The sequence below is a fragment of the Dendrobates tinctorius genome, unplaced genomic scaffold, assembly GCF_039654945.1.
Source record: "Dendrobates tinctorius isolate UK_male_01 unplaced genomic scaffold, ASM3965494v1 ptg000022l, whole genome shotgun sequence".
In the NCBI taxonomy this organism is placed as follows: domain Eukaryota; kingdom Metazoa; phylum Chordata; class Amphibia; order Anura; family Dendrobatidae; genus Dendrobates; species Dendrobates tinctorius.
In genome coordinates, this window is record NW_027361690.1 from 90,940,201 (window position 1) to 90,960,000 (window position 19,800).

The 19,800-nt window shown below is 46.9% G+C and overlaps 1 protein-coding gene and 1 long non-coding RNA gene across 3 annotated transcripts in view; one reads left to right on the plus strand and one right to left on the minus strand.

The window, feature by feature from the left end:
- Positions 1–11,379, minus strand: part of LOC141084278 (uncharacterized) — a 275,912-nt gene extending 264,533 nt beyond the window's left edge. Inside the window, exons 1-2 of the long non-coding RNA XR_012230966.1 lie at positions 10,869–11,379; positions 1,518–1,601 (exon numbers count right to left, since the gene is read on the minus strand). This is a non-coding gene — a long non-coding RNA (uncharacterized lncRNA). The remainder of the gene's footprint in view (positions 1–1,517; positions 1,602–10,868) is intronic.
- DIS3L (DIS3 like exosome 3'-5' exoribonuclease) overlaps positions 10,351–19,800 on the plus strand; it is a 96,933-nt gene continuing 87,483 nt past the window's right edge. For both annotated transcript variants that reach the window (XM_073568892.1, XM_073568893.1), the window contains exons 1-2: positions 10,351–10,611; positions 12,611–12,764. In XM_073568892.1, coding sequence (XP_073424993.1) covers positions 10,485–10,611; positions 12,611–12,764 — 281 coding nt within the window. In that variant the 5' untranslated portion in view covers positions 10,351–10,484. The remainder of the gene's footprint in view (positions 10,612–12,610; positions 12,765–19,800) is intronic.

Here is a 19,800-nt window from a genome sequence, read left to right on the forward strand (position 1 = left end):
ACCAACAGCCTGCTAGCAAAGACGCCTGCAAGTGTGAGTATAACCTATTTGTATGTGACATTTCTGTGTGTGTCTGTGGCATGCCTGTGTGTGTACTGTACTACCTGTGTGTGTGTGTACTACTTGTGTGTGTGTGTATGGCCTGCTTGTGTGTAGCCTGCCTGCGTGTGTGGCCTCCCAGTGTTGCGTGTGTGTGTGTGTGTGTGTGTGTGTGTGTGTGTGTGTATTTTTATTATGCTTTTTTTTTTCATACTTGTTTTTCTGGTGTTGCATGTGTACTGCATTTTATTTTCATACTACTGTAATTTTATTTGAATATTTCCAAGTGTGCTGTGATTGTGTGTTATGTGTGTATTGTATGTGGTGTGACTGGTACTGTATGTGGTGTCACTGTAGCATATGTTCAGCATTTTTTTTTTCATGTACTGTGGTATTTAAAATAAAGAGCATAGTAGCTCCTATTTGTAAAAAAAAAAATTATAATAAATAAAAACTGTCTCCAAAAACTGTCCGTAGTATCATTGTAAAACCAGGTCACGTTAAGTGTGGGTATACGTGCAATACCTAAACAAGGTCACGTTAAGTGTGGGTATACGTGCAATACCTAAACAAGGTCACGTTAAGTGTGGGTATATGTGCAATACGTAAACAAGGTCACTTTAAGTGTGGAATATGCTCACTGATAGATTCTCAGTTAACTCTGCATCAGGGAATTACACACATGCAATACTAAAACCAGGTCACTTTAAAGTTTGGGTATACCTGCAATACCATAACCAGATCAGTTTGAAAGTGTGCGTATACATACAGTACCAAGGTTTTTTTTTAGTTTTTCTTTTTTTTTTTTTTTTTTTTTTTAAAGGGGAACACGTGGTGTAGGGTTGGGAAGGTTGCGCGTTGCGCATATCAACATTCAATTTTTTGGGGTGGTTTTTCAATCAAAATATATCTGAACATACATTTTTTTTTATTATCTTTTGTATAGTAGCATTACAAGTGTGTTTATACTTGCAGATCCGTTCAGGAAGGACCCGCAAGTCAGGCCGCAGCAGACCCACAAACCAGGCCACAGCAGAGAGAGAAAACACTTCAATTTTCCCAGTAAGTATAAAGGCCTGAAAGCTTTTTTTTATCCTTTGTATAGTAGCTTTACAAGTGTCTTTTTATACTTGCAGATCTGTTCAGGAAGGACCCGCCAGCCAGTCCGCAGCAGACCCGCAAGCCAGTCCGCAGCAGACCCGCAAACCAGGCCGCAGCAGAGAGAGAAAACATTTCAATTTTCCCAGTAAGTATAAAGGCCTGAAAGATTTTTTATCCTTTGTATAGTAGCTTTACAAGTGTCTTTTTATACTTGCAGATCTGTTCAGGAAGGACACGCCAGCCAGGCCGCAGCAGACCCACAAACCAGGCCGCAGCAGACCCGCAAACCAGGCCGCAGCAGACCCGCAAACCAGGCCGCAGCAGACCCGCAAGCCATGAGGTTCATTAATCAGTCACCCAAATAAAGTGTTACTTACTGTTCGCCGACTGCCGAAAGCATCACCTCGACGACGCTGGGATGTTCTGGGAATCGCTCTAGAGCGGGCACCGGATTGTGAAGACTATAAAAAAAAAAAGTTATTTGCTTGGATGGATGCATAGTTATCAGGACCTGCAGTGAGGTCATGACCATGTGACCAGCCCATGTGATCCATACCTCAACTGTGGGTGTGGTTACAAGTTATGTATGTAATGGAGGTGTGTTTAGCATTTGGCAGTGAGTGTGTGGAAGTCTGTGAGAGTGGACAGACCTCCCTGTGTCCAGGCGGGACACTACAGAGCAGTATATGAAATACATCCAAAGTGCACGGACTGACAACCATGAGTGAAACTGACCGGGGTCAGTGAGAAGTGTTTGTGGGATACCTCTGAGGATAAGGTATCCAGGAACCTGTGTGGCCGACATCAACAGATAACAGACAGGAGTCCGTGTTGTGGTGACCGGGGTCAGAAAGAGACTGCGTTTGGGCTATAGAGCCTGCGTGCTGGACATGGCACAGCCTTTGTGCTCACAGGTCTGAGAGAGCATATGTCTACTATGGACATTGAGTATTCATCTCTCTGATGTAAGACTGTTTGTCTTTGTTCATGCTTCCATGGTTTTTGGAGAAACTAAACCACATAGACTGTTTTAAGTGAAAGATCGTTCCTGTGTGCATGTTGTATTGCTGCCAAGCGAGTACACCCCAACCCGTTAGTGATCGCTACGTCACACCGGATATAACTTCAAGAGAAATGTGCTGTCTTCCAGGTGCAAAAATTAAAGATGTGTCTGACAGGATATCAGGACTCTTCAGACCTACTGATGACTACCCATTCCTGCTACTACATGTGGGGACAAATGACACCGCAAGAAACGACCTGGAAACCATCTGCAGAGACTTTGAAAACTTAGGCAAGAAAGTGAAAGAACTGGGAGCGCAGGTGGTCTTCTCTTCCATCCTCCCAGTGGATGGCCTTGGAACAAGAAGGTGGAATAAGAATCTGCAGGTGAACTGGCTACGTCGATGGTGACGTCAGCAAGGATTTGGATTTCTGGATCACGGAGTGAATTACCTATATGATGGACTACTTGCTAGAGATGGGGTGCACCTTATGAACACTGGAAAACATGTATTTGGAAGTCGCCTTGCTATATTCATAAGGAGAGCTTTAAACTAGAACAATGTGGGAAGGGAAGCAAAAGACCAGAAAAAGCCATACACCTGACAAATACTATTGAGAATTCTGCTATTAAAAGTGGAAGAGAAGAACAAAGACAAAAAAAAATCTAAATAATAAAAATATTGGAGAAAGAGAAACCAATCACAAACTAAAATGTTTCTATACTAATGCACAAAGCATGGGCAACAAACAAGGAGAATTGGAACTATTAACGCAGGAAAAGAAATATGATGTCATTAGAATCACTGAAACTTGGTGGGACGATACACATGATTGGAATACAAGACTAGAAGGATACAACTTATTTGCTAGAAACAGACTTGCTAAACGAGGAGGAGGTGTCGCATTGTATGTTAGAAATGCATATATCTGCACAGAGATTGAAGCTTTAGAGACTGGGAGTTCTGTGGAAACTGTTTGGGTAAGAATACAAGGACAGAACAATGGAAATGACACCATTGTAGGCATTTACTTCAGGCCGCCTGTGCAAGCTGAAGACATGGATAAACTCTTTATGCAAAAAATAGCCAAGTTCTCCAAAAAATATGACATGGTGGTCATGGGAGATTTCAACTATCCAGACATTCCTTGGGATTCTCTCTCAGGCAAAACTAACAGGTCAAGGAAATTCTTATCCGCTCTTGCTGACACCTTTATCTTCCAAAAGGTAGGGGAGAAAACAAGGAGATCTGCTATCTTGGATCTAATCCTTATAAATAGGGAGGAAATGGTTGAGGAGGTAAAAGTGGCTGGGACACTAGGAGGTAGCGACCATGCTATTTTAGAATTTTGTATAACCTAGAGGAGGAAGACCTGTGAACACACAGACATCAAGGTTAGATTTCAGAAAGGCAAATTTTAAGGGATTCAGAAAGAGAATTGGAGAGATCCAATGGCTGGATATCCTTAAAGACAAAAATGTCCAGGAAGGATGGGAAATCTTGAAAAATGAAATTCTCAAAGCACAATCGTTAACAATTCTGAAAAGAGGGAAGAATAGGAAGCATTTAAGGAAACCAGGATGGATGAACACAGAACTTAAACACATGCAAAAAGGGAAGAAAGAAATGTTTATAAAATGGAAAGAGGGAGGCATATCTAAAGAAGAATATAATGCTGTCTGCAGAACCTGCAGGGCACAAATCAGATTATCTAAAGCTGACAATGAATTAAGGCTTGCGAGAGATATCAAAAGCAATAAAAAAGGATTTTGGGGATATGTCAAAAGTAAAAGAAAAGTCCAAGATGGTATAGGATTTTTACAGGATGAAAATGATGAAATGGTAAGGCAGGGTGTTGAGAAGGCCGAACTTTTAAATTCCTATTGTGCATCTGTTTTCTCTCAGAAAGGAAATGTTCCATCAACTGATCTTCACTATCCTATTAAAGGAATAGAAGAATCCATGATATCTATAAACAGAAAGATAGTGAGGAAACACTTGGCTAACCTAAATGAATTCAAGTCTCCAAGTCCAGATGAATTACACCCCAGAGTACTTTAGGTGGTAGCAGAAGAAATTTTTGAACCACACTCCATAATCTTTGAAAATTCTTGGAGAACAAGAGAAATCCCAGAAGACTGGAGAAGAGCAAATGTTGTTCCTATAGGCCGGTGAGTCTGACTTCTATACCAGGAAAGATCTTTGAACAAACTATTAAACAACATGAATGTAAGTACCTGGATAAGAATGAAGTGATTAAACAGAGTCAGCATGGGTTTGTAACTAATAAGTCATGTCAGACTAACTTAATTTCCTTCTATGACAGAATCACTAGCTGGGTGGATCAGGGAAATGCTGTAGATATAGTATATATTGACTTCAGCAAAGCATTTCACACAATCCTTATTGAAAAAATGAATAAGTATGGAATGGACAAGGCAACTGTTAGGTGGATTCATAACTGGCTTAGTGATCGAACCCAAAGAGTGGTCGTAAATGGCTGCACATCCAGTTGGAAGAATGTCTCAAGTGGGGTACCACAGGGCTCTGTCCTGGGCCCTGTATTGTTCAACATCTTTATCAATGATTTAGATGGGCAGCATTGTGGCTCAGTGGTTCGAATCCCACCAAGGACAACATCTGCAAGGAGTTTGTATGTTCTCCCCGTGTTTGCGTGGGTTTCCTCCCACATTCCAAAGACATACTGATAGGGAATTTAGATTGTGAGCCCCATCGGGGACAGTGATGATAATGTGTGCAAACTGTAAAGCGCTGCGGAATATATTAGCGCTATATAAAGATTATTTATTAGATGAAGAAATTGAGGGAAAACTGATTAAATTTGCTGATGATACAAAGCTAGGAGGGATAGCTAATACTAGAGAAGAGAGAGAGAGGATTCAAAAAGATATAAATTAACTGGAGCAGTGGGCAGCAACTAACAGAATGGTTTTTAACAGGGAAAAATGCAAAGTATTACATCTGAGCAATAAAAATGGAAAACGCATATACTGAATGGGAGGAATAGAGCTAAGCAACAGCACATGTGAAAAAGACTAGAGTATACTAATAGATCACAGACTGAACATGAGTCAACAGTGTGATGCAGCAGCAAAAAAGGCAAATGCAATTCTAGGATGTATTAACAGAAACATACAGTCTAGATCACGTGAAGTCATTATTGCCCTCTACTCCTCTTTGGTCAGACCTCATCTGGAATAATGTGTCCAGTTTTGGGCCATTTTAAAAAAGACATCAACAAACTGGAGCAAGTTCAGAGAAGAGGGACCAGAATGGTGATTGGTCTGCAAACCATGAACTATGTCCTATGAGGAACGGTTGCAGGATTTAGGAATGTTGAGCTTGCAAAAGAGAAGACTGAGAGGAGACTTAATAGCTGTCTACAAATATATCAAAGGCTATCATATTGTAGAGGGATCATCTTTATTCTCATTTGCACAAGGAAAGACTAGAAGCAATGGGATGAAACTGAATGGGAGGAGACACAGATTAGATATTAGAAAAAACTTTTTGACAGCTAGGGTGATCAATGAGTGGAACAGGCTGCCACGAGAGGTGGTGAGTTCTCCTCCAAAAGAAGTCTTCAGACAGAGGCTGGACAGACATCTGTCTGGGATGATTTAGCGAATCCTGCTTTGAGCAGGGGGTTGGACCAGATGGCCCAGGAGGTCCCTTCCAAATCTACCAGTCTATGATATAGTGTCAGTGTACAGATAATACAGTGATGACCACTGACATTATACACAGGAGCTCTGTATATACTATATACAGTGCCTTGTGAAAGTATTCGGCCCCCTGGAACTTTTCAACCTTTTCCCACATATGCTTCAAACATAAAGATACCAAATGTAAATTTTTGGTGAAGAATCAACAAGTGGGACACAATAGTGAAGTTGAAAGAAATGTATTGGTTATTTTAAATTTTTGTGGAAATGCAAAAACTGAAAAATGGGGCATGCAATATTATTCAACCCCTTTAACTTAATACTTTGTTGCGCCACCTTTTGCTGCGATTACAGCTGCAAGTCGCTTGGGGTATGTCTCTATCAGTTTTGTATATCGAGAGACTGAAATTCTTGCCCATTCTTCCTTGGCAAACAGCTCGAGCTCAGTGAGGTTTGATCGAGATCGTTTGTGAACAGCAGTTTTCAGCTCTTTCCACAGATTGTCAATTGGATACAGTATTGTACTCACAGCCAGTAAGTAGAATCACAAGTGGGTCAGGCCCCCCCCCCTCTACTTCTGCTCACAGAGCCACATACAACAGTAAGGGCAGTAATGCCCTGATGGCGGTCCTGTGGGCGCGGTCTCGCTCCATACAAGTCCCATACACATACATACCTTCCAGTCCTGGGTCAGAAGCCTGTGAATCACCGCTGCGCACACTGGGGGGATTCATAAGTCTGTAGTCACACAGAGTGACTGACGACTTACTGATCTGGACCGGACAACCCCTTTAAAGCAGTGTTCAGCTTGACTTTTCTAGATTTTGTTTGTAGATTCATAAAATGTGACTTTTTGAAATGTTGCAACTGTTGGGTGCGTCTCTCTCCGGTCCCTGCTGGACGACGGTTCCTGGTGGATTTTTGTTATTTATTTTGATGCAGCTGAAGACTGAGACCGTATAAAAGATTTTGTAACTCTTTGCAAAAAAGTCGCAATAATTGTTAAAGACAAAAAAATTTCTTTGTGCCAAATTCATGAACCACGTGCGCCATTTGCACAAAAAAAATCAGCAAATACCACAGGACAAAAATAAAGAGAAAAGTCAGGTGAAATTTACCGGAAACATGGAAAATTCTGAGGGGTTCACAAACTTTATAGGAACTGTTCATTAGATGGATGAGAGAGCGAGAGAGAGACACGGAGAGAGCAGAGAGAGAGACACGGAGAGAGACACGGAGAGAGCAGAGACACGGAGAGAGCAGAGACACGGAGAGAGCAGAGACACGGAGAGAGCAGAGACACGGAGAGAGCAGAGACACGGAGAGAGCAGAGAGAGAGACACGGAGAGAGCAGAGAGAGAGACACGGAGAGAGCAGAGAGAGAGACACGGAGAGAGCAGAGACACGGAGAGAGCAGAGACACGGAGAGAGCAGAGACACGGAGAGAGCAGAGACACGGAGAGAGCAGAGAGAGACACGGAGAGAGCAGAGACACGGAGAGAGCAGAGAGAGACACGGAGAGAGCAGAGAGAGACACGGAGAGAGCAGAGACACGGAGAGAGCAGAGAGAGACACGGAGAGAGCAGAGAGACACAGAGAGAGCAGAGAGAGACACGGAGAGAGCAGAGAGAGAGCCACGGAGAGAGCAGAGAGAGACACGGAGAGAGCAGAGAGAGCAGAGAGAGAGACACGGAGAGAGCAGAGAGAGAGACACGGAGAGAGCAGAGAGAGAGACACGGAGAGAGCAGAGAGAGAGACACGGAGAGAGCAGAGAGAGACACGGAGAGAGCAGAGAGAGACACGGAGAGAGCAGAGAGAGAGACACGGAGAGAGCAGAGAGAGACACGGAGAGAGCAGAGAGAGACACGGAGAGAGCAGAGAGAGCAGAGAGAGAGACACGGAGAGAGCAGAGAGAGAGACACGGAGAGAGCAGAGAGAGAGACACGGAGAGAGCAGAGAGAGACACGGAGAGAGCAGAGAGAGACACGGAGAGAGCAGAGAGAGACACGGAGAGAGCAGAGAGAGACACGGAGAGAGCAGAGAGAGACACGGAGAGAGCAGAGAGAGACAGAGAGAGCAGAGAGAGAGACACGGAGAGAGCAGAGAGAGAGACACGGAGAGAGCAGAGAGAGACACGGAGAGAGCAGAGAGAGACACGGAGAGAGCAGAGAGAGACACGGAGAGAGCAGAGAGAGACACGGAGAGAGCAGAGAGAGACACGGAGAGAGCAGAGAGAGACACGGAGAGAGCAGAGAGAGACAGAGAGAGCAGAGAGAGAGACACGGAGAGAGCAGAGAGAGACACGGAGAGAGCAGAGAGAGACACGGAGAGAGCAGAGAGAGACACGGAGAGAGCAGAGAGAGCAGAGAGAGAGACACGGAGAGAGCAGAGAGAGAGACACGGAGAGAGCAGAGAGAGAGACACGGAGAGAGCAGAGAGAGACACGGAGAGAGCAGAGAGAGACACGGAGAGAGCAGAGAGAGACACGGAGAGAGCAGAGAGAGACACGGAGAGAGCAGAGAGAGACAGAGAGAGCAGAGAGAGAGACACGGAGAGAGCAGAGAGAGAGACACGGAGAGAGCAGAGAGAGACACGGAGAGAGCAGAGAGAGACACGGAGAGAGCAGAGAGAGACACGGAGAGAGCAGAGAGAGACACGGAGAGAGCAGAGAGAGACAGAGAGAGCAGAGAGAGAGACACGGAGAGAGCAGAGAGAGACACGGAGAGAGCAGAGAGAGACACGGAGAGAGCAGAGAGAGACACGGAGAGAGCAGAGAGAGACACGGAGAGAGCAGAGAGAGCAGAGAGAGAGACACGGAGAGAGCAGAGAGAGAGACACGGAGAGAGCAGAGAGAGAGACACGGAGAGAGCAGAGAGAGACACGGAGAGAGCAGAGAGAGACACGGAGAGAGCAGAGAGAGACACGGAGAGAGCAGAGAGAGACACGGAGAGAGCAGAGAGAGACAGAGAGAGCAGAGAGAGAGACACGGAGAGAGCAGAGAGAGACACGGAGAGAGCAGAGAGAGACACGGAGAGAGCAGAGAGAGACACGGAGAGAGCAGAGAGAGCAGAGAGAGAGACACGGAGAGAGCAGAGAGAGAGACACGGAGAGAGCAGAGAGAGAGACACGGAGAGAGCAGAGAGAGACACGGAGAGAGCAGAGAGAGACACGGAGAGAGCAGAGAGAGCAGAGAGAGACACGGAGAGAGCAGAGAGAGAGACACGGAGAGAGCAGAGAGAGACACGGAGAGAGCAGAGAGAGAGACACGGAGAGAGCAGAGACACGGAGAGAGCAGAGAGAGAGAGACACGGAGAGAGCAGAGAGAGACACGGAGAGAGCAGAGAGAGAGACACAGAGAGAGCAGAGAGAGACACGGAGAGAGCAGAGAGAGAGACACTGAGAGAGCAGAGAGAGAGAGACACGGAGAGAGCAGAGAGAGACACGGAGAGAGCAGAGAGAGAGACGGAGAGAGCAGAGAGAGAGAGACACGGAGAAAGCAGAGAGAGAGACACGGAGAAAGCAGAGAGAGAGACACGGAGAGTGCAGAGAGAGAGACACGGAGAGAGCAGAGAGAGACAGAGAGAGCAGAGAGAGACACGGAGAGAGCAGAGAGAGAGACACGGAGAGAGCAGAGAGAGACACGGAGAGAGCAGAGAGAGACACGGAGAGAGCAGAGAGAGACACGGAGAGAGCAGAGAGAGACACGGAGAGAGCAGAGAGAGACACGGAGAGAGCAGAGAGAGACACGGAGAGAGCAGAGAGAGACACGGAGAGAGCAGAGAGAGACACGGAGAGAGCAGAGAGACACGGAGAGAGCAGAGAGAGACACGGAGAGAGCAGAGAGAGAGACACGGAGAGAGCAGAGAGAGAGACACGGAGAGAGCAGAGAGAGACACGGAGAGAGCAGAGAGAGAGACACGGAGAGAGCAGAGAGAGAGACACGGAGAGAGCAGAGACACAGAGAGAGCAGAGAGAGACACGGAGAGAGCAGAGAGACACTGAGAGAGCAGAGAGAGAGAGACACGGAGAGAGCAGAGAGAGACACGGAGAGAGCAGAGAGAGAGACGGAGAGAGCAGAGAGAGAGACACGGAGAAAGCAGAGAGAGAGACACGGAGAAAGCAGAGAGAGAGACACGGAGAGTGCAGAGAGAGAGACACGGAGAGAGCAGAGAGAGACAGAGAGAGCAGAGAGAGAGACACGGAGAGAGCAGAGAGAGAGACACGGAGAGAGCAGAGAGAGAGACACGGAGAGAGCAGAGAGAGACACAGAGAGAGCAGAGAGACACCGAGAGAGCAGACACGGAGAGAGCAGAGAGAGAGACACGGAGAGAGCAGAGAGAGACACGGAGAGAGCAGAGAGAGACACGGAGAGAGCAGAGCAGAGAGAGAGACACGGAGAGCAGAGAGAGAGAGCGCGGCCCCGTACACGGCACTGCGGCGCCTGCGTGGAAGATGGGCGTGTCCTTATTGCCATGGTTACACGACTTGCACGTGACATATACACAGCATTGGGGCGTCTAAGGTTTCACAACATGTAGTATGTGGGCGTGTGTGGTGGGCGTGTCTCCCTGTGCTGTTGCTGCAGGGAGGCCACACTTTCCCGGGCTTGGAGAGGCAGGAAAGGCCCCGGCTCGGGCTGAACTAGGCCATAACAATGCTCAAGACCGAGCGGATCCTCCACCTGAAGACACAGCGGGGCAGGACACTGCGGGCGGTGCGAGAACATTACCTGAGGGAGGACGTGAGCTGCGGGAGCCCGCGGTGCCAGACCTGTGCCAGGGGTGAGTGCTGCCCGCCATGGCGCGGCGTGACTGTGAGGTACCCTCCGGGGCTGTGTCTATATGTCCTCCTCCATGACAGGGGGCCTTTCCTCTCAGGACCTCATCCTGTGGAGACTGTGCTCTGCTCTTCTGGGAGTTGTTGTGCTCCTGCTCTTATCTGTTTCGGGGACAGCTGGGTGATGGCTGGCCGTGCGGTCACTGTCCCCCACCTCTCCTGGACTGTGGTCCCCCCTTCCCCCGTCCACATCTCTATATACCTGGAAATGCCGGCAGCTCCTGCCATCCTGGGAGTCAGTGGTACATCCTCGGGGTACGGCGGGGGTCCTGGTGCCCGCGCCTATCTGGGAATGGGGGCTTTCGCCATTGTTGTCTACAGGACGATGTCTTAGGCCGGGTGCCCACAATCCGGAACTAGCAGCGCTTTGGACTCCGCACACGTTCACTGCGTCCGAAGTGCTGCCGTCTATTGACCGCAGGTGAATCTGCATGCCATCACTGAACCGTGCGGATTCACCGCGTCCAATACATTCTATGGGGGAAATTTCTCTTGCGGAGACTAGCATCTCCAAAAGAGAAATAAACAAGCTGCAGTCTGGAGATGTCTGTCTCCACGGGTGTCTCTGGACACATAGTGGGCATGGGATTTCTTGAAATAACATCCACTATGCTGTAACAGCTGGACGCTGCATAAGTACACAGCGTTTACTGATCATCTGCACATACTCTTATGCTCCCCGCAACTGTCGGACATTTATGACCTTTCCTGTGGATGTACCAGACATATAGATTCCTTTCACCTGTAATGATGGCTCACCATCTTGTCAGACCCAATACTGAGCCCGGCTAGAAGTGTTACATGGCAGGGCGGTGATGGCGCCTGCTTACATGGCAGGGCGGTGATGGCGCCTGCTTACATGGCAGGGCGGTGATGGCGCCTGCTTACATGGCAGGGCGGTGATGGCGCCTGCTTACATGGCAGGGCGGTGATGGCGCCTGCTTACATGGCAGGGCGGTGATGGCGCCTGCTTACATGGCAGGGCGGTGATGGCGCCTGCTTACATGGCAGGGCGGTGATGGCGCCGGCTTACATGGCCGGGGCGGTGATGGCGCCGGCTTACATGGCCGGGGCGGTGATGGCGCCGGCTTACATGGCGGGGGCGGTGATGGCGCCGGCTTACATGGCCGGGGCGGTGATGGCGCCGGCTTACATGGCCGGGGCGGTGATGGCGCCGGCTTACATGGCCGGGGCGGTGATGGCGCCGGCTTACATGGCCGGGGCGGTGATGGCGCCGGCTTACATGGCCGGGGCGGTGATGGCGCCGGCTTACATGGCCGGGGCGGTGATGGCGCCGGCTTACATGGCCGGGGCGGTGATGGCGCCGGCTTACATGGCCGGGGCGGTGATGGCGCCGGCTTACATGGCCGGGGCGGTGATGGCGCCGGCTTACATGGCCAGGGCGGTGATGGCGCCGGCTTACATGGCAGGGCGGTGATGGCGCCGGCTTACATGGCAGGGCGGTGATGGCGCCGGCTGCAGGTTCTGGGCAGAAGCCCCTCATCTGTGTCACCCAGTCCGCACATCAGGCTGAAGCTGGTCATAAACTGTACTTATACTATCAAAATGTTGGAAACCTTGATGGCCCCATGGCAGCCAATGTTTTGCAGCCATAACACAGATGTGATCCGATCCTAAATATCTGTCTTCTATGTCTGTTATCTGCAGATCCAGGTTTCCAGTCTCTCTGCTCCGCCAGACCTCTGCCCTCCTGTATATATACAGGCACATTGGGGAAACCTAAGCTTGTGCACCCTGCAGATTTATTCCCGTGGTTATATTCAGCCATTGCACATATTATATTGATATCCATTCTGGATATGGTTGTTTTGTCATGTATATGGGATGTGACCCTTTGAGGTCAAGGACTATTATGTTGAAATATTATGTTGTCAGTTATTTATCGCTGTATTTTTTTCTTCTTTGCATCCTGTGTTCTCTAAGATGGGAAGCTGTTGTCTGACGATCTTACGCATTATGTGGTCCCCGACTGTCAAGTGCTCCAAGACTATCAGGAGGTGCTGGAGTTTACAGAGTTACGGGGCATCGTCTTTATGCAGACGGCGTGCCAGGCTGTCCAACATCAGCGAGGGCGCAGGTAAGTGCTGAAATCCATTAGCTTTGGGTTTGTGAACAAGAAATGACTATTTCTTTTATCAGCAAATACAAATATAAAACAAGTGACGACGTTTCATCTGAAGTGTTAGCGAATGGTTATGTGAAGATGCCTTGGACAATTCATGTATGCACAGCATACATTGTATAGCGGTGGAGCATCAGTGCCGACGATCACCATAGCGAACATCGGAGGGGATAAGACTGGGGGTCATCGGCGCTGCCATATCTAGACCCGACTGTAGGACTTTTCTAGGAGAGTATAAATGTCTTTTCACAAAAGCTTCTTTTAATACATACAGCGATTCCTAACTTTCCTTGTAGAAAAGAGAGAGAATATGTATATGCTGCTATGTTATTATTAAAGATTTATACAGGACCCCAGAAGGAGGTGTTTAATGGACTCCATGGAGGATGAGTATAAAGTATCAGGACCCCAAGGACAACTTATTGAATGCAAAAGGTCTATAAAATAGAAAATTGGCTCAACATTTAGGGATACTTTTAGTACCTCATGTTGACTATTAGGCCATCTTCACACATCTGCAATTGACAGTCCAAATATGGACCATGATGTCCAGAGAGGCTGTGCGTAAAAAAAAAAAAAAGACCCTAAGAGAAAGCCGGTTCCCCCAGCAAAACGCACGTCAGGAACGTAATCCTGAGATGTAATGATCTCAGAGTGATAATGGCACCCTGTTACTCAATCGCAGCATGCTACTCTTATCCCCGCAGGGTCTCCAATTGTATGAGACACGGGCAGTGATTTTTAAGGTGTTAGCGTGTCACTTTGATCCCCATATCGTCTCTAATTGTATGACACGCGGGCAGTTTTCCCAGTGATTCAGCGTGCTTGATTCGCCCTTGGAGTGCACGTTAATCGAACTGCAGCTTTCATCAGTCCAGCCGCTCCTGCTCTCAGCCGCATACATTGTATAGCAGTGGAGCGTCAGTGCCGACGATCACCATAGCGAACATCGGAGGGGATAAGACTGGGGGTCATCGGCGCTGCGATCAGGAAATCTGACTATACATCTAGCAGCACCATATCATATTTTAACATGCACTTCTATCTGAACTCATACTACCTGCCAACCTTTAATGGTTGATATTATTTCTCATATAAGTTTACCTCATACTGTGGACTTAGTATCTGGCACACTGACAAGCAATACAATCTTCGTCATAAGTGCAAATTTCTATATGAGTTACCTGAAGGTGACAATTTTACAGTGAAAGGCACCCATTAATTATGGAGGACACTCTATGTAGAGCCTCCCCAATATACCAAAGGTGTCTAATTTATCTCACTCTTACAAATGTGAGGATATAATTTAATACACCATTGGGGTGTTCTTTACTCCTCATATTCACTTTAATGTGATGAATTAATCAAATCTATATAGAGAGTGGATAATTATTTTAGTACACCATAGAGTGTGCAATCTTTGTATGCACCAATTGTGGGGCGCTGTGGGCTACTATTTTTAGGCTGGTGAGGGCAAAAATCCATGGGCCTCGCCAGCCTGAGAATACCAAGCCGCAGCTGTCTGCTTTTTCCTTGGCTGGTTATCAGAAATAGGGGGACCCCACGCTATTTTATTTTGAGGGGATCCTACTATTTTTGCTAACCATCCAAGGTAAGCAGACTACTGCAGCCAGGTATTATCAGGCTGGTAAAGTTCATGGATATTGGATCCTTACCAGCCTGAAATACCAGTCCCAGCAGTCTGCTTTACTCTGGCTGGTTAACAAATATAGGGGAACCCCATGCAATTTTTTTTTATTTTTTTTTTATTTAGTTATTTTAATTCATTTATTAAAAAAGGAGGGAACACCTCTCTGTGCTTTCCTCCACTTCCTGTGTCGTGTACTTCTGGCCGTGTCACTAGATTCACCATTATTTAAATTAATATACATGCGTAGTAAGCTGCGTTTCTGCACTTAATACACATGTGACTAGGAAGATAATGCCATTTTACTGCATCTAATGATAGTGAATGGGTAATTTACGCAGCTACATAAATTGACATGCAGTGGCCTGGAAAGACTCGCTGCATGTCCGTCTGTGTGGGTGAGCCTTGAGCAACGGTGCACATATAGTGGGCATGAGATTTCTTGAAATCCCATCCACTATGCTGTAACAGCTGGATGCTGCAGGATGGAAATTGCGGATGTACGCAGGGTCCAACCCGCAGCGTTTACTGACCATGGGAACATACCCCAATATATCTGCAAACAGGAAATCACTTTTTTTTTTTTTTCTTGCCCAGAAGCCAACTTTCAATTAGCTTTATTTCAAGTGACAAAAAAAGCATCAAAACCCAGGTGACCTGCCACCTGCATCAAATCCTGGGCAAATACTGAGCCATTCCTGATCGTGTGCACACACCCTTTGGCTACGTTCCCACGATCAGTATTTGGTGAGTTTTTGATGTTGCCAAATTTCTGCACCTATTATGTAAATTTAGGTTACTTGTTTTTTCAATGCGTTTTTGATACTGCGTTTTGTCTCTGTGTCATGCCTTAAATAAAGCAGCTTTGTTTTTGAAACTTTCTGGTATTTGACATTCTCAGATGCGAGCTACCTGCATTTTTTTTTCATGCATTTCCGCTGTGAAAACCGACTAAAAACGCATGTGCATTTTTTACCTGCTGATTTTCTGCATGCAAGTGTATGAGGAAATTCTGCACAGAAAACTCAGCGTATCCACAAGAGAGATTGACCTAATGCGGATTGAAAAAACGCACCCCAGGTCAGTTTGCACAGCATAAAAAAGAAGCACAATGGACAGGAGTTTTCTATGAATCCCATCTACTTTGCTGGTACTGTAAAAAACTGTGTCAAAAACGTGATAAGAGCTCATCACGGGCGCACAGTCTTTTGTCCCTTCACCATTAAGATTTTTGGGGCATTAGAGCAAAGTCTGTTGATCTTGACAATATATAGAGGGGCTGACTGATCATCTTATGTTCCTGGGGTCCTCCTGACCCTGCCCAAAAGATAGTGTGGGGAAAATGAAGGATCAGACATGTTCATTTTTAACAATTAATCCTTTTGTTTTCTCTGGAGGTAATCTGCAGACTGGCGCACTAGAGCGGAATTCCCTTTGTTCCATTGATTGTAGAGGGGGGGCTCACCACATGGATAGAATTGGTCAATGACGTCAGGATTTTGCAGACACACATAACCTTTACAGGCTGCAGTTTGCATTGTTTTGTTCCTGTTGAATTAAATGCATCCAGTGATTAGTTTTCCAGGCTAATTTCTATTTAATAACCCTAATGCAGTCTATATCTGTTGTGGAACGAAAGTCCGACTGACTGAAATAAAGCGCCGATCAATAAATAAATGGCCACTTGTTGCACATTAATGGAGTTTACAAATAATTGCCCTTATTCACATTTTGGATGCCTGAATCCATAAGTCAGATCGTTCTATTCACCTTGGGCATGCACGGGTATAGATTGCTTCGTCTCCTACTTTCCTGTATGTATTCCTGCATATTCTCTACATAAACCCTTACTGTGCCCCAAGTAAGTATTCCAAGTGATCCAAAAATTAATGTGAATGAGAAAATGCGCGCACTGTCCTGTCTACAGACTGTCACCCTTTTTTTTACTTTTTATTTGTGAAAACCTGACCTTCTCAGTGAAAAACATACAGTACTTGGATGACAGATAAGTGGAATATGAGTGCTTTCCATTTTTTGTCATGGATTCATTCACTTCATTGGTTGTTTTTTTTTTTTTTCTTTGCAAATTGGATCAAAAACAGACATGTGTCTCGTTTTGTTTTTGTTTGTTTTTTCTTTTACCACCAAAATGCCTTTTCGGTTATGTGCACACGATCCGTAGACGCTGCGGGTTGGACGCTGTGTACTTGTGCAGTGTTCAGATGTTACAGCATAGCAGATGGACTTTCAAGAAATCCCATGCCCACTATGAGTGCACAGATGCCCATGGAGACGGACATATGGCGTGTCTCTCCAGACTGCAACATGTCAATCTTTGTTACGGAAACACGAGCCTCCGTAAAATAAATTTCACCCATAGAACTCATGCGGATTCACCTGCGTTCAATAGACGGCAGCACTTTGGACACAGCGAATATGCGCTGCTGCTTCTGCATCGTGTGCACATACCCTCAGGGCTCGCTGACACCAGCATATACACTGGCGAGTGCTGTCCGATTTTTCATCAGATGAGAGAATCTATAGCCTTCTGACCATAGCATTAAAGAGGTTGTCCACTACTTTCGGGCTTCCTGTAGAATATAAGCCTGCAAGGGCAGGGTCCTCTTCCCTCTGTACCATCTGTCATTGTTAATTTGTTTACTGTAAGTGACATTTGTATTTTGATGTAGCCCCTTCTCATGTATAGCACCATGGAATCAATGGTGCTATATAAGTAAATAATAATATTGATGGCCTGGGTTGACACCCAGCACCCCCGCCGATCCACTAGGCTGGTGTGCGGTTTTTTTCTTCGTCACCACACGGCACAGGGTCGTTGGTTAATTCGAGAGTCATGTCTCCCCATCAACATCATGGACATTCGAGTCATCAAATTAGCTCTACTGAGTTTCCACCATCTCCTCGCAGGTCACCTCATCAGGATCCAATCAGACAACGCCGCGGCTATGGCGTATATCAACCGTCAGGGGGGTACTCGGAGCAGGATGGACATGCACGAAGTGAGTCACATCCTCCATTGGGCCGAGACCAACCATTCGCCCATCTCAGCAATCCACACCTCGAGTGTGGACAATTGGGCGGTGGTTTTTCTCTGTCGCCAAGGCCTTGCCTCAGGAGAGTGGTCTCTTCATCCGAAAGTTTTTTTCAGCAGATCTGCCATCGCCGGGGGACTCCGGATGTGAATCATATGGCCTAGAGACTAAACAACAGGGTTCCTAGATTCATTACCCGATCGCGCGATCCATACGCCATCCGAGCGGATACCCTAGTTCTGCCGTGGCACCGGTTCCGGCTCCCGTGCATTCTTCCCTTGCTCCCGAGGGTCATCAAGAAAATTTGAGCAGAGGGAATACCAGTGATCCTAGTCGCGCCAGATTGGTCGCGCTGGCCATGGTATGCAGAATTAGTACAACTAGTCGCCGGCGTTCCCTGGCGACTTCCAGATCGCATGGATCTACTCTCACAAGGCCCGATTTACCACCAGAACTCCGGGGCCCTGTCTTTGACTGCATGGCCGTTGATTCCTGGTTTTTAGCACAGGCTGTTTTTCTCCCGATGTGATTTCCACCATGATTAATGTTAGGAAGCCTGTGTCCATGCACACTTATCACCGCACCTGGAGAACCTTCTTCTCGTGGTACAAGGACCATGGTTGACCACCACTGGTGTTTTCTATTCTTTCCATATTGGAATTCCTACAATCCGGATTAACGTCAGGTCTCGCGCTTAGCTCGCCCAAGGGACAGATTTCAGCCTTGTTAGTGCTATTCCATTGCAAAATTGCCACCGGACTTCAGATGAAGACATTCATTCAGAGAGTCTCCCAGGTGGTGCCTCTATATTTTAAGGGCCATTGGAATCATGGGACTTTAACTTGGTTCTCGGAGCTTTACAGGAGGCTGTTTTCGAACCACTGCAGGACGTATCACTAGCTATTCTCTCTTGGAAGGTGGTCTTTCTAGAGGCAATTACGTCAATTACACAAGATTCTGAATTGGCAGTCCTGTCCTCCGTTCCTGAATTTTTATCAGGATGAATCAGCTCTCAGGACGTCCCCGTCTTTCCTGCCCAAAGTCGGGCCTTCTTTTCATCTCAATAAAGAAATTGTTTGGCCTTCCTTCTGTCCGGCTCCAGTCCATTGCATTGAGAGGGCCTTCCACACCCTCTATGTGGTCAGGGCTCTGAGACAGTACATCTCACGGACAGCTCCCTTCCACAAGTCAGATGCCCTGTTCGTACTTCCACAGGGGCATAGGAAGGGTCTAGCCGCTTCAAAAACCACGCTAGCCAGGTAGATTTGCTTGGCTATTCAGAAATCCTACCGTGTCCGGGACACACCTGTCCCAGCAGGGATTCAGGCGCATTCTATCCGCTCAGTGGGCGCTTCTTGGGCCATTCGGCACCAGGCGTCGGCAGAACAGTTCTTCAACGCTGCGACTTAGTCCAGCCTGCATACCTTTACAAAACATTACCAAATTCATTCTCAGGCCTGTTTGCAAGGCTGCGACTTGGTCCAGCCTGCATATCTTTACAATACATTACCAAATTCTTGTTCAGGCCTCTGCGGATGCAGCTCTTGGCAGACGCATCCTGCAATCGGCAGTACCACAGTGTTAAGCCAGTGGTACATGGGGTATTACCAGTTGTATGCTCCCCACCCAGGGACTGCTTCAGGACGTCCCACTATCTGTGTCCCCCAATGAGGTGTAGCAGAAATAGGGATTTTTGTGTACTCACCGTAAAATCTTTTTCTCCGAGCCAATCATTGGGGGACACAGTACCCACCCTGGTTGGCCTATTTGCTCACTGTAGCATTTTTAGGTTTTGACAGCGTTATGATTATCATTCATTTAATGCTCCTACTGCTTTTTTCACCGAACTGGGGAATTCCCAGCCAGTGAGAGAGTGTATACTGCAGGGGAGGAATTAACTTTTTTCTGTGTTTACTTAGTGTCCTCCTAGTGGCAAGCAGCATAACACCCAGTGTCTGTGATTGGCTCGGAGAAAAGGATTTTACGGTGAGTACACAAAAATCCCTATATTTAATTCCATCATTAAATCAATATTTGAATTTAAAAAAAAATCTAAGTACACATATTTAGTATCGCCACGTCCGTAACCACCCGACCTATAAAGCTGTCCCACTAGTTCACTAAAGGGGTTAACACCATTAAGGCTGGTTTCACATTTGCGTTTTTTACCCATATTTAACATGGGTGCGCATACCTGCGCGCTTGTAAGCGCATGTATGCGATTTTCATGCGCTGCGTTTTTTTGGGGTGTGCGTTTGTATTTTCCAGACGCAGCATGTTGCATTTTTTG